This window comes from Bos indicus x Bos taurus, chromosome 1 (genome assembly GCF_003369695.1).
Source record: "Bos indicus x Bos taurus breed Angus x Brahman F1 hybrid chromosome 1, Bos_hybrid_MaternalHap_v2.0, whole genome shotgun sequence".
NCBI classification, from domain to species: Eukaryota; Metazoa; Chordata; class Mammalia; order Artiodactyla; family Bovidae; genus Bos; species Bos indicus x Bos taurus.
Genome location: NC_040076.1, coordinates 106,545,689 through 106,559,016, shown reverse-complemented (window position 1 = coordinate 106,559,016; position 13,328 = coordinate 106,545,689). Strand labels below are relative to the sequence as shown.

The 13,328-nt window shown below is 36.4% G+C and overlaps 1 protein-coding gene across 4 annotated transcripts in view; it reads right to left on the bottom strand.

Moving 5' to 3' along the window:
• IFT80 (intraflagellar transport 80) overlaps positions 1–13,328 on the bottom strand; it is a 132,074-nt gene that overhangs the window by 81,710 nt on the left and 37,036 nt on the right. For all 4 annotated transcript variants that reach the window (XM_027542408.1, XM_027542433.1, XM_027542417.1 and 1 more), the window contains 3 exons: positions 9,667–9,776; positions 6,008–6,097; positions 4,666–4,803 (listed from right to left, as the gene is read on the bottom strand). In XM_027542408.1, coding sequence (XP_027398209.1) covers positions 4,666–4,803; positions 6,008–6,097; positions 9,667–9,776 — 338 coding nt within the window. The remainder of the gene's footprint in view (positions 1–4,665; positions 4,804–6,007; positions 6,098–9,666; positions 9,777–13,328) is intronic.

Below are 13,328 nucleotides of genomic sequence, written 5' to 3'. Positions count from 1 at the left end.
GGTTGGATCTCCTTGCAGTCCAGGGGACTCTCAAGAGTCTTTGCCAACACCACAGTTCAAAAGCATCAATTCTTCGGCGCTCAGCTTTCTTTATAGTCCAACTCTCACATCCATACATGACCACTGGAAAAACCATAGCCTTGACTAGACAGACCTTTGTTGGCAAATTAACGTCTCTTCTTTTTAATATGCTGTCTAGGCTGGTCATAACTTTCCTTCCAAGGAGGAAGCGTCTTTTAATTTCATGGCTGCAATCACCATCTGCAGCAATCTTGGAGACCAGAAAAATAAAGTCAGCCACTGTTTCCACTGGTTCCCCATATATTTGCCATGAAGTGATGGGATCAGATGACATGATCTTAGTTTTCTGAACGTTGAGCTTTAAGCCAAATTTTTCACTCTCCTCTTTCACTTTCATCAAGAAGCTCTTTAGTTCTTATTCACTGTCTGCCATAAGGGTGGTGTCATCTGCATATCTGAGGTTATTGATATTTCTCCTGGCCATCTTTGCCGGAGTCCAGCTCCAGCAGCCAGGGAATCAGCCTGAAGGGAAGAGCAGTGTGAGCGAAGAATGATGTAGCCTCTGACTCCAGATGTGGGGCTACATGTTTATTTCAAGCATCAGGTCTTCTTTTATACTTTGACAAAAGCATTAGGTCAGAGGTTTGACATTTTCAGTTTCCCCTCACCCAGATTTATTGTCTCATTGTTGCCCTTCAAACAGAGTTCCTGCTTTGGGGATTCTCTGTTTACTTATGATTACATTGTAACTCATGCTTATGTCTGGGCTGCATACCACATTCCTGAGTTTATTTCTTGTCTTTCTAAATCCTGCTTGCCCCTAGTATCCTAAGCTCTCTATCTCCTAAAAAAGCTTCTAAACTTTTTTTAGGTTTATTCCTAAACCCTAAACTCAGCCATGAAATTAAAAGATGCTTACTCCTTGGAAGTTATGACCAACTTAGATAGTATATTGAAAAGCAGAGACATTACTTTGCCAACAAAGGTCCGTCTAGTCAAGGCTATGGTTTTTCCAGTAGTCATGTATGGATGTGAGAGTTGGACTGTGAAGAAAGCTGAGCGCTGAAGAATTGATGCTTTTGAACTGTGGTGTTGGAGAAGACTCTTGAGAGTCCCTTGGACTGCAAGGAGATCCAACCAGTCCATTCTGAAGGAGATCAGCCCTGGGATTTCTTTGGAGGGAATCATGCTAAAGCTGAAGCTCCAGTACTTTGGCCGCCTCATGTGAAGAGTTGACTCATTGGAAAAGACTCTGATGCTGGGAGGGATTGGGGGCAGGAGGAGAAGGGGACGACAGAGGATGAGATGGCTGGATGGCATCACCGACTCGATGGACGTGAGTTTGAGTGAACTCCGGGAGTTGGTGACAGACAGGGAGGCCTGATGTGCTGTGATTCATGGGGTTGCAAAGAATTGGACACGACTGAGCGACTGAACTGAACTGAAACTCAGAAAACTTCCTTTGCCATAAACATTTCCCTCACAAACAGGTCTCAGATAACAATCCTTCCCATGGCCTCAAGCTGCGGCCTACGTGCTCATCCTGGGACATTCTTTGTAAAAATCCTTGAACAAATGTCAATGGTTACTTTATAGATTATTTTCTGTGCACAACTGCAGAAGGCTTTGTGTTTTCTCATGCTCTTCTCAAGAACAATAAGCACCTTAACATTTTTTCTAGCCAACTCAACCGAAGAAAGGAAAGAACAAGTCAGAATCACAAAACCTAACTCCTTCATCCTGGGACCGTGCCTGTGGGATGAGGAGAGGGGGTTGGGGCCATGCCTCCATTTTGTCAGTAATGCCTAACGCACCTCCTAACAAATCTTGATTCCAGCTTGTGCTTCCTCCAGCCCAGCATTTCTAATCATGTATTCTGCATATAAGTTAAATAAGCAGGGTGACGATATACAGCCTTGACGTACTCCTTTTCCTATTTGGAACCAGTCTGTTGTTCCATGTCCAGTTCTAACTGTTGTCTAGTCAAGGATATGCTTTTTCCAGTAGCCATGTATGCATGTGAGAGTTGGACTATAAAGAAAGCTGAGCACCAAAGAATTGATGCTTTTGAACTGTGGTGTTGGAGAAGACTCTTGAGAGTCCCTTGGACTGCAAGGAGATTCAACCGGTTCATCCTAAAGGAAATCAGTCCTGAATATTCATTGGAAGGACTGATGTTGAAGCTGAAACTGCAATACTTTGGCCACCTGATATGAAGAACTGACTCGTTTGAAAAGATCCTCATGCTGGGAAAGATTGAAGGAGGGAGAAGAAGGGGATGACAGAGGATGAGATGGTTGGATGGCATCACCAACTCAATGGATATGAGTCTGAGTAAACTCCGGGAGTTTGTGATGGACAGGGAGGCATGGTGTGCTGTAGTCCATGGGGTTACAAAGAGTTGGACATGACTGAGTTACTGAACTGAACTCAAGTTGCAGATTATGAGGAAAAAAAAAAACAAAGAGTTACATTTAAGAGTGACATTTTCAGGCTGATGAAAATATGTACTTCTTAAAAGAAACCTTAGTAAGGTTTTTTCAAGATATAAATAATTGTGTGGGAAAAGTATTCAGCACCCACTGACTTAAATTTTAGGCTCTTAACTTGATACCACTTACTTGGTAAGTGGAAAAGGTGAAGAATCTCAATAAGTATTGCCCTTCTTACCTTTCACCACATGAACTTGCCTTGACCCCCCCCAAAGATATTAGTTCTCATTACTAGGAGAAGCCTGTATCTTCTTGTAAAATTTATTACAACTGTAATTAAATAAATGAGTGGGTAATTAATCATTTAATATCCATCTTATCAATAGAAAGTAAACTCCAAAGGGACTATATTTGCTTGGCATTTTTTAAAAAGATGTGCAGGAAGTACTTATACAGGTAATTTAGTTTTGAGGTTTTTTGTTTGTTTTTTAATTTTATTTATTAATTGGCCACACAGTATGTGGGATCTTAATTTCCCGACCAGTGTTTGAACCCTGCATTGGAAGCATGGGATTTTAACCACTGAACCACCAGGGAAGTCCCCAGGTAATTTGCTTTTGACCCAAAATGCTTATAGCACTTATATCTTAGTGAACAGAATCATTTTCCAATAAAGATATATGTGTTCTATGTCTGTCACCTTAAAAATAATTTTCCATTTTTTATTATGTATACAAATTAAATAGCTTCAAAAATCAATGTTTTTTAAAAAAGGAAAGAAAGATGAATTATATATGTAGAGAATCCAATGAATTCTGCAAGCAAATTAAAATTAAAAAATAAATCTAGCTTTGTTCCCCTCTTCAAAAGTTATACAAAGCATATCTTTAATTTGAAAATTTTAGAAAATGAAATTTTCAAAAAACATCACCTACTACTTCAAACTCCAGGAATAACCACTGTTAAAATGTGTTATATCAAGAACTCTACTCAATACTCTGTAATGACTTGTATGGGAAAAGAAACTTAAAAAGAGTGGATATATGTATATGTATAACTGATTCACTTTGCTATATACCTGAAACTAAGACAACATTATAAAATTAACGATGCACATCTAGAGAACATCTGTCAAACAGAAGTACAGTTGTGTGCTTCTAAAAATAGAGAATTATATTTAGATTTTTAGGTACCAAAATCAGAGAAAAGCAAATTCATATTTATGCTTTTTGTGTTTATAAGGCTTTAAGAATTCTAAATAAACTGTCTTATTTTACATTTGAGGAAAATAAGCCACAGAAAAATTGTGATTTTCTCATAGTCAGGAACAATATGGAATAGTCTCTCATATAATGCTGCTGCCTTGGGAGCACTTTGATGAAACAATTCATTCTCTAAGTACAATGGTAAATGCTGCTGAGCTGGGTTGTTTGCCTATGTTTTAAACAGAATTTGTATACAGGGCATACTCTCTTATGAGAGAAAAATCATACGTGCATTCAAATATGAAATCTTTGATTTTAAAATGACCATTTAAAAAAAATTACTATCAATTCCTTACCAAAAATATGCAACCAAAATTTTTATATGAAGCACTGCTGCTGCTGCTAAGTTGCTTCAGTCGTGTCCGACTCTGTGAGACCCCATAGACAGCAGCCCACCAGGCTCCCCCGTCCCTGGGATTCTCCAGGCAAGAACACTGGAGTGGGTTGCCATTTCCTTCTCCAATGCATGAAAATGAAAAGTGAAAGTGAAGTCGCTCAGTCGTGTCCAACCCTCAGCGATCCCATGGACTGCAGCCTTCCAGGCTCCTCTGTCCATGGGATTTTCCAGGCAAGAGTACTGGAATGGGGTGCCATTGCCTTCTCCACGTATGAAGCACACTGACAGTTTAAAAAAGAAAAAGTTCAAAACTCAACTCTCTATGTTGATTGGGCATAAATTTTAACACTTTACTATCTTTCACAAATATGCTTAAAATAAGTATTTTCAGAAAGACAGTAGAGAACATACTCAGTCTTCAAACTGAACTTAAAGAGCTTGAATGGTCCCATAAATCTGGAATTGACTGAACCAATATATTAAGAAGACAAATCAGAAAGATGCAGTCAAATGCATCACTGAAAATGTTTTTAAAGATTGAGAACTAGGTGTGTTGTGCATTATCACATTTATGACAGAACATCTGTGATTGGTCACCACTATGTCTTACCCCAGTTTTATCGCACAAGCGTAAAGTATGAAATGATCCAACGGCAAATAATTCTCCATCTGGAGCCCAGGCTACTGAGGTAATAGGATGCTCATGAGGTTGAGAACTGTAGAGAGGACGGCCATAACTATCCCATACCTACGAAAGCAAATTTAAAAAATCTTTTATAACATCACCACATTATTACAAACAAGTCTGCTTTCCAATAAAATATCAAGTAAAGATTTAGAAATCATCATTTTATAATATTAGCAATTACATGTCTTTACTATCCACAAAGGTTGGGGGAACTGGGGGGTAAGCTGTATTCCTGGAAACCTAAATATCTCAAAGAAAAAGTTATAGTAACATCGTGATAATTTTGGATTTTACAAAGGTCTGTCTAGTCGAGGCTATGGTTTTTCCAGTAGTCATGTATGGATGTGAGAGTTGGACTGTGAAGAAAGCTGAGCGCTGAAGAATTGATGCTTTTGAACTGTGGTGTTGGAGAAGACTCTTGAGAGTCCCTTGGACTGCAAGGAGATCCAACCAGTCCATTCTGAAGGAGATCAGCCCTGGGATTTCTTTGGAAGGAATGATGCTAAAGCTGAAACTCCAGTACTTTGGCCACCTCATGTGAAGAGTTGACTCATTGGAAAAGACTCTGATGCTGGGAGGAGGAGAAGGGGACGACAGACAGAGGATGAGATGGCTGGATGGCATCACCAACTCAATGGACGTGAGTTTGAGTGAACTCCGGGAGTTGGTGATGGACAGGGAGGCCTGGCGTGCTGCTATTCATGGGATCGCAAAGAGTCCGACACGACTGAGCAACTGATCTGAGCTGAACTGAACTGAAGTCTTTAATTAATTCTAAAACCTATCCATTGTAATCCTTTTAAATTTAATAATAATATTCTGTTTTTTGCTTAAATTTTTTTTTGTTCAATAAGTGCTCTATCAACTTTCCCTGAAAGTATTTATTTGAACCAAATTTTCTCCAACTATATTTACCATAAATCTTATTCTTCCTCACAAATTATTTTGGTCTGGAGCTGATTAACATTTAATAAACCAGTATGGTTGACTTTTTAAACCTTAAATTGATTTAAATAGTCACTAAAACAAGGCATTGTATTCGTGTTACCACTCATTAAATCAAATTTTATAGGTCAATGAAATAGGCCAAGGAGAAAGGCAACACTTCAAAATACCACTGAAAATTATAAAATAACAATTTCCTAAATTGTCAGATTAAAAGATATGACTAAAATGAAGGACTTGAAGAATATTCTTATATGCTAAATACTTTTCACCAAAATTCGATTCTTTCAACCAGGTGATAAATTCAAACATTACATACCTTATATTTACAGTCTTCACCAGCAGATAAAATCAAATCATTGACAGAGTTCCAATCTACTTTTAAAATAATGCCATCATGAGCTTTCCACTAGGAGAAAAAATAAGATATAAATTATAACTTCAAGGGCACTGAAAATTTTCTAAGACTTGTTTTTTTTCAGCCTTTTTCTAGTGTTCTCTAGTCTTCTTTGAGAAAACTCCTATCTTCCTTTCATAGCCATTATGCACAGCTATTTGTTTGTTTCATTTCTGATTTAAACTAATGAAAAGCACCTTGCACTATGACATCCACTATATAACTCACATCCTTCAAGTCTCAATAGCCTGGACCCCAGATGGAAAATCACTTGCTGTTAAACTATTAAAAGCCTGAAGTTTGTGTGATGATAATGGAATGAATATGAATATATGTTATGTACTCCAAAACTTAAATCCAAGTTTTTCTCCCTTTGCACAGCTAATCCTGTTATTGATACTGCTTTCATTTTTGTTTGCTAATTCTTTTCTTTAAAAAAAAAAAAGTCTTCTACTATATGGACATCCTCTTTATTACTCCCTTTATTCTTTCCTGTTCATTCCCCTAAGATTCATTCTCTTTACCTTCATGTCCTTAGAATAGACACTAACTACTCTGAGAACCTTCTGGTGTATTTACTATATAACAAAGAGGCTTTCTACAGATATATATATCCTATACATATACAGAATACACACATATTTGTGTATATATCTACATAAGTCACACCAAAATTGGCAAATCTAGTAAGTAAATATGGATGTCTTCTCACTCTTAAATATAATTTATGTGCTCATTTAGCTATTACCACACATGTAATTAAAAGCCGTTAGTCTTTCACTATATTTGAATAATATAACTGAAAAAAAATTTTTCTTGAAGACTATAAGGTACGTTTTAATGTCTGAGTCAATTAAATTTGCATCAAAGAGTGACTGATTTCAAGGATTTTCATTCTATAGATCCTTCCCAATCTATTGTTCTTCATGTATATGGAAAAAAAACCCACATCAAATTAGGGTCAAATAAGCAACAGCAGCAAGCCCTAAGAATAAGCAATAATTCATAACTTGCTTTATTCAAAATACATAAAAATATACAATGTCAAAAACAAATGTTTTGAAAGCAATAATTTTCACAAGTTACTTTAAATTAAGCCACTGTCCTGAAATAAACTGCAAAGATAAAAATTTCAATATACAAACATTATTTATTTTAAAGCTAAAAAAATAAAATGTTCATATTTAAATGTTAGGAACAAAATACGGTTTAAATTTTCCTTATAATTTAGGATATCACTTATACAGTACATATATTTACACATTATACATAATGCATACACCATTTTCAATTATTTCTTAAGGTATTAGGCATTTTGTGAAATTCCTCTGAACCATGAGCTCCTTGAAGGCAGAAACTATGTTCTGTTTCACTTTGAATATGTTATAGTACAAGGCTTACACTCAACATAGTACCTGACATATAGTAAGTATGCATCACATTCTCACTGATTGACTAAATAAACAGAAGTTTCTTCACTATGAAACCAAGTTCTGGGCCTCTAGAAGAGTCCCTAAAGCTCTTAAAGGAAATTAAGTGTACACTTTTGAACTGTATTCTACAAGCAAGAATTAAGTAAGCATTCTTTTTTGTGAACAATCTAAAGTTGAGTATATATTTATACCCAAGGAAAAACTGCTGGAACTTTAGTTTTCCAAAAGAAATAGAAGATTTGCATTAAATTACGAATTCCATTTAACTCCTTTAACTCCTTCACTTTAGCTGAATTTTTCCCTCCACTATTTCCTGAGTCAAAGGTTTCACCGAGCCACAAAACCAGAACTTTATCAATGGTGATATAAGCATCTTCCTGAGCTTAATTTATATATGCTTAATTACAGGTATCTAAACAAATCACGGGCTTCCCTGGTGGCTCAGACAGTAAAGAATCTGCCTGCAATTCGGGAGACCTGGGTTCAGTCCCTGGGTTGGGAAGATCCCCTGGAGGAGGGCATGGCAAGCCATTCCAGTATTCTTGCCTGGAGAATCCCCATGGACAGAGGTGCCTGGCAGGCTACAGGCCATGGGATTGCAAAGAACTGGACACAACTGAGCAACTAAACACAGCACAGCACAAACAAATCATATATTTATAAATTAAAAGATTCATTGGGCCTGCTTTTGCTGTATGATTTCAAAGAACATTTTCAGGGTATAAGTGGTATGGAAGGACTTTGACTAAAGGCAGGAAGAACCAGACCTCTTCCCCAGCTTCTTCCCCTTCTGTTGTTTCACAGTTCTTAGCAGAGTGTTCCTCATGCAGTAAAAATGTAAATACACGATGACTGTATGGAATATGTACAGCATAATTCTACACAGAAGTGACTAATATGGAACCGCAAAGTCATTTCTATATCCTTACTCTCCAAATTCTCTATCTACTGAACTGTTAAACACAATGCGTCTTGGGAATTCCCTGGTGGCCCAGTAGTTAGGACTCTGAGCTTCCACTGCCAGGAACCCAGGTTCAATCCCTGGTCCAGGAACTAAGATTCTAGAAGCCACACAGCATGGCAAAAAACAAACTAAAAACCCTGAAGTTTCTTCTTAAAACACTTTTATCCCTTCTGTAGCCAGTGAATCTCCAGCACCAAATCCCTGACCTATTAACTGGCCTCCTTGTCTCTAATTTATTAGTGGCTAAATAAAAGTTACAGATGACATAATAACACCATAACATCAATAATAACAACTGCTCTTTATTGTGTACATTCAATATTTTTATTATATGCACTGTCCTATGTACTTTGTAATTTAACTCATTTAATCCTCACAATAATCCTATCAATTAGGTATTAGGATCACATCTAAGAGATGAGAAAGCTTAAGCTCTGAGATAATTTTATAATTTGCCTAAAGTTACATATAAGTAATGAACATTTGAACCCAGGTGACTAACTCCAAAATCTATATTTCTATTACCTACACTATACCGTGTTACTATCAAAATATGAAGAAAATGATTCTGCCTCTTCACACTGAAATCAAACATCAAAATCTCAGAGATAGGCTTAAAGGTTTTCCATTAATTTGTCCTACCCTGACCTGTCTTAACTGCCACTATTGTTCTGCTTCCCTGTAATTGGTAAAATTATATATACCCAATTTGTTCTAAGCATTACATTGACTCCCCCCAACCCACTTTAAATAAATACTAAAACAATTCTAGGGTCTTAGAGAAAGTTCAAGGGTACTGAACAGACAATGGGGAGGAGGGGGAAGAAGACACTAGAGATGATAAAAAACCATCTAAACAAGTTCTTAAAGTTTTATGATTTAGTCCCATTCTGTCTCAAATCTATCCATGTGAGGCTGACTGTGCTAAATTTGAATTTTGTGCCAAATCATGTAAACATATTTATGATTTACTGATATAATGAGAGTTGGAATAAGAGGGAAGTGAACCTTATTGGAAACATCAACAAGTATTCCCTGTTCTATAATAAAGGCTGATAAAACCACACACTTAAAAGCCTTGACTATAATAAGACCACCCAGAAGAAAGGGACTCCTAAGAAAGTGACCTCTTACTGAGCAGTCTGGCAGATCCTGATAACAATTTACAAATGCCTGAGAAGTACCTGTAAAATTTTAGCATTTGGTTGAAGCGGTTTAATGATCAGCTGCTTGCCTGCTGTATAAAGAACCTTTTCTGAATCAGGGCCCCATGCTACGGAATACACTGGTGTTCCTGTAAAAAGAAGAAAAAAAACCAAAAGATAAACTTTAATTATCATGCTTTATAAAACGGAGATTGTTAGGAAAGTCAAAAAACCAGTTTGGGGTATCATTTCATTTCCTCCTTATTCAATGGCCTATCCAAACTGGAGTATATAGCCTGATACTGAAACATAAAAGGCAAAATAAATATGAGGTTAGGGAAAGTTTTGCTGTCTATCAAGTGTGGCTTTGGCCTGAAAGTTAGGCTAAAGTATTACCAGGATAAAGTTGACTCCACTTCCATGGGAAAGATACAAGTTTGATTCACCCACCATACTCGGTAAATCTGTTTTCAATTTCCTAGGACAGAAATTAGCGATTCCTAGGATACGAATCCTAGAGATAAGATTTAGGTACTTTTTAATTCTATTACTTCACAGATTACCTAATATCTTCTGGAAGACTATGCTTTCTTTGAATCTATTTTTTTTAAATGAATATCGTATCAATTGAGAGCATTAAATTACCTGTAGTCCACTGTCTGACCCAGTTACCTATTCATTAGAATCTATTCATTAGGGAAGTGAATCAAGGTTATACAATTAATCTATAAAATATTAACCCATTTATATTTATAAAATCAAGCTTTTAAAAATTGTCTAGGATTCCTAAGTCAGGCTATTATAGTAGCTGACTTTATGTGAGTGAGTGAATAAATCTTTCAGGAATTTACATTCACAGTAAAATGAAATCTGAATCTAAGGATTTATGAGCAATCAGTAAGATGTGTTTATTGAAATGGAAAACCCAATTGATTGAATCAACAGGGAGCAATCAGCAATCAACAGGGAGTAAATTTTAGTAAGATAAATGCTCTAATTGGGTTTCCCTGGTGGCACAGTGGTAAAGAATCCACCTGCCAATGTATAAGATGCAGGAGACTTGGGTTTGATCCCTGGGTCGGGAAGATTCCCTGGAGAAGGAAATGGCAACCCACTCCAGTATTCTTGCCTAGGAAATCCCATGGACAGAGGAGCCAATAGTCCACGGGGTCACAAAAGACTCAGCAACTAAAACAACAACTCAGTGCTTTACAGGACTTTTTGTTGTTCAGTTGCTAAGTCACGTCTGACTCTTTGCAACTCCACGGACTGCAGCATGCTAGGCTTCCCTGTCCATCACTATCTCTGGGAGTTTACTCAGATTCATGCCCCTTGAGTCAGTAATGCCATCCAACCATCTCATTCTGTGTCATCCCCTTCTCCTCCTGCCTTCAATCTTTCCCAGCATCAGGGTCCTTTCCAATGAGTCAGCTCTTCCTATCAGGTGGCCAAAGTATTGGAGCTTCAGCACCAGCATCAGTCCTTCCAAAAAGTATTCAAGGTTGATTTCCTTTAGGACTGACTGGTTTGACTCCTTACTGCCCAAGAGACTCTCACAAGTCTTCTCCAACACCAGTTCAAAAGCATCAATTCTTTGGTGCTTAGCTTTCTTTATGGTCCAACTCTCACATCCGAACATGATTACTGGAAAAACCATAGCTTTGACTATATGGACCTTTGTCAGCAAAGTGTTGTCTCTGCTTTTTAATACCCTATCTAGGTTTGTCATAACTTTCCTTCCAAGGAGCAAGTATCTTTTAATTTCATGGCTGTAGTCACCGTCTGCAGTGATTTTGGAGCCCAAGAAAATAAAACATGTCACTGTTTCCACTTTTCCCCCTTCTGTTTGCCATGAAGTGATGGGAACCAGACTTAGAGGACTTAGAAAATCTGATTTAGATCTAATCCAAAAAACTCCATAAGCATTCCTTCCATGGCATAGGTTAGATATTATACTGGGTCTAAATTTCCTGGTCAGTTGGTGACACCTAGGATTGTCTTGATTCAGAGGAATCTACAGATGGCCAATGAGATGGTTCACCTCAGAAGGTACTTCTTCTATTCTTAGTAACTACATTCTCTTGGAACATTATCTGGGAGTAGCCAGGAGCTGACCTGGGCTTCAAACTAAATCTCCAAATGAACAGAGTTCAACTCTAATAAACTCCCCAGAAAATGTAAATCAAAATTTTAGATATTCCAAATGTGATTCTTGGTAAGCACTGTAAGGAAATATGGGAGTAAATTACAGGTTCCTTCTTTATTCCATTATTACAGTTGCAATTATTATGCAAAAAAGTAAATTTATATACTTTAATATCAATTATCAATGCTTCATGAATACACTCAGTAAAATTACACTTTCCTCAGTGTATACAAAACTATGACAAACATCTACCCCCAAGGAAATAATTCAGTAAACACAACTCCCATTGAGTTATACAGGATGTGACTCTAGTGCTTTAGTTGTGGTAAAAGATATGGTTTGGGGTATAGGATGAAGAGCCAGGGACTCTTATGTCCTCTTTCACATTGAATCCGTGGCCCCATTAAGTCAGCTGTGTCACCATTTCCTTGTTTATAAACCTTATAAATCTTCAGAATACTTACCTCCCATGTTGGGATGTGGAGATTATTCATTTCCTGCTTATAATTTTTTAAACAATAATACTGTTAAAGAAACAGATATAGTAACTTAAAGAATAAAACAAAATAAGCTTATAGAGGAAAATTTAAGCAATTCCTTTGTTAAAATACGTGGTTTTTAACCACATTCCTTCAATCCAAAAACAAAAGGAATTTTTTATGATAAATAAGCAATCCTAAATAAGATCAATAGCTGCCTTATTAGTTACAGCTTCCTAATCAGCAATATTCAAAATGTATATAACATCAAGAGCTAAGAGAATGTGTCTTTATATTCATTCTTTACATTTAGAATAAAATGTTAAGTGTGAAATTCCTGTATATATGAATGTCTTTATTGCTATACAACTTTGATTTAGGTGGTTCTGGAGAAGATTATTGAATGTGGATGAATTAGCTTCATAATGAAAACAATGATTTCTATTATAAAAAAAATCCATCTTACTAGCATTTGAAACAAATCTCTAATATTTTTTAAATGTTTTTTAAAAACATTTGCTAAAGCTACATTTCACTTTGCAAAGTCAGTATGGGAATAATAATACAGCCTTCAGGTTAAAAAACTTAACAACAAAAAATTTAGCAAATCATGTAACGAGATGTTATGAATTTCATCTTTAACAAAAATGGGCAAAAAACACAAACAGTTTTGCAATAATTAATTTCTTGCTTTTTATACTGGGAATTTTTATTTATGCTCCATTTCAGTTAAGACACTCAAAAAGATCTTGTTTTTCTGACTTTGTACACTAAGATCATGTGATCTTTTTGACATTTTTTAAGAAACCACATGCACCTGGGGTTGTGTTAAATGTCAGACCCTTATCTCTCTGTAAAACAAATTATCTAAATTCTTTCAACCTGTTGAAGGCATTTTAAACCACAGAAGAGGAGACAAAAATGTATTTCAATTGTTTTAAGGAAGTACATGGTCAAATATACCATGTTTTTCACATTCATACTAAAGGTATCCCCTAAAATGTTGTTTTTGCATGTTTTTAAGAATGCTTTTGAAACAAACTCTTCACTATTACCATGAAGCATTAGCTACCTTT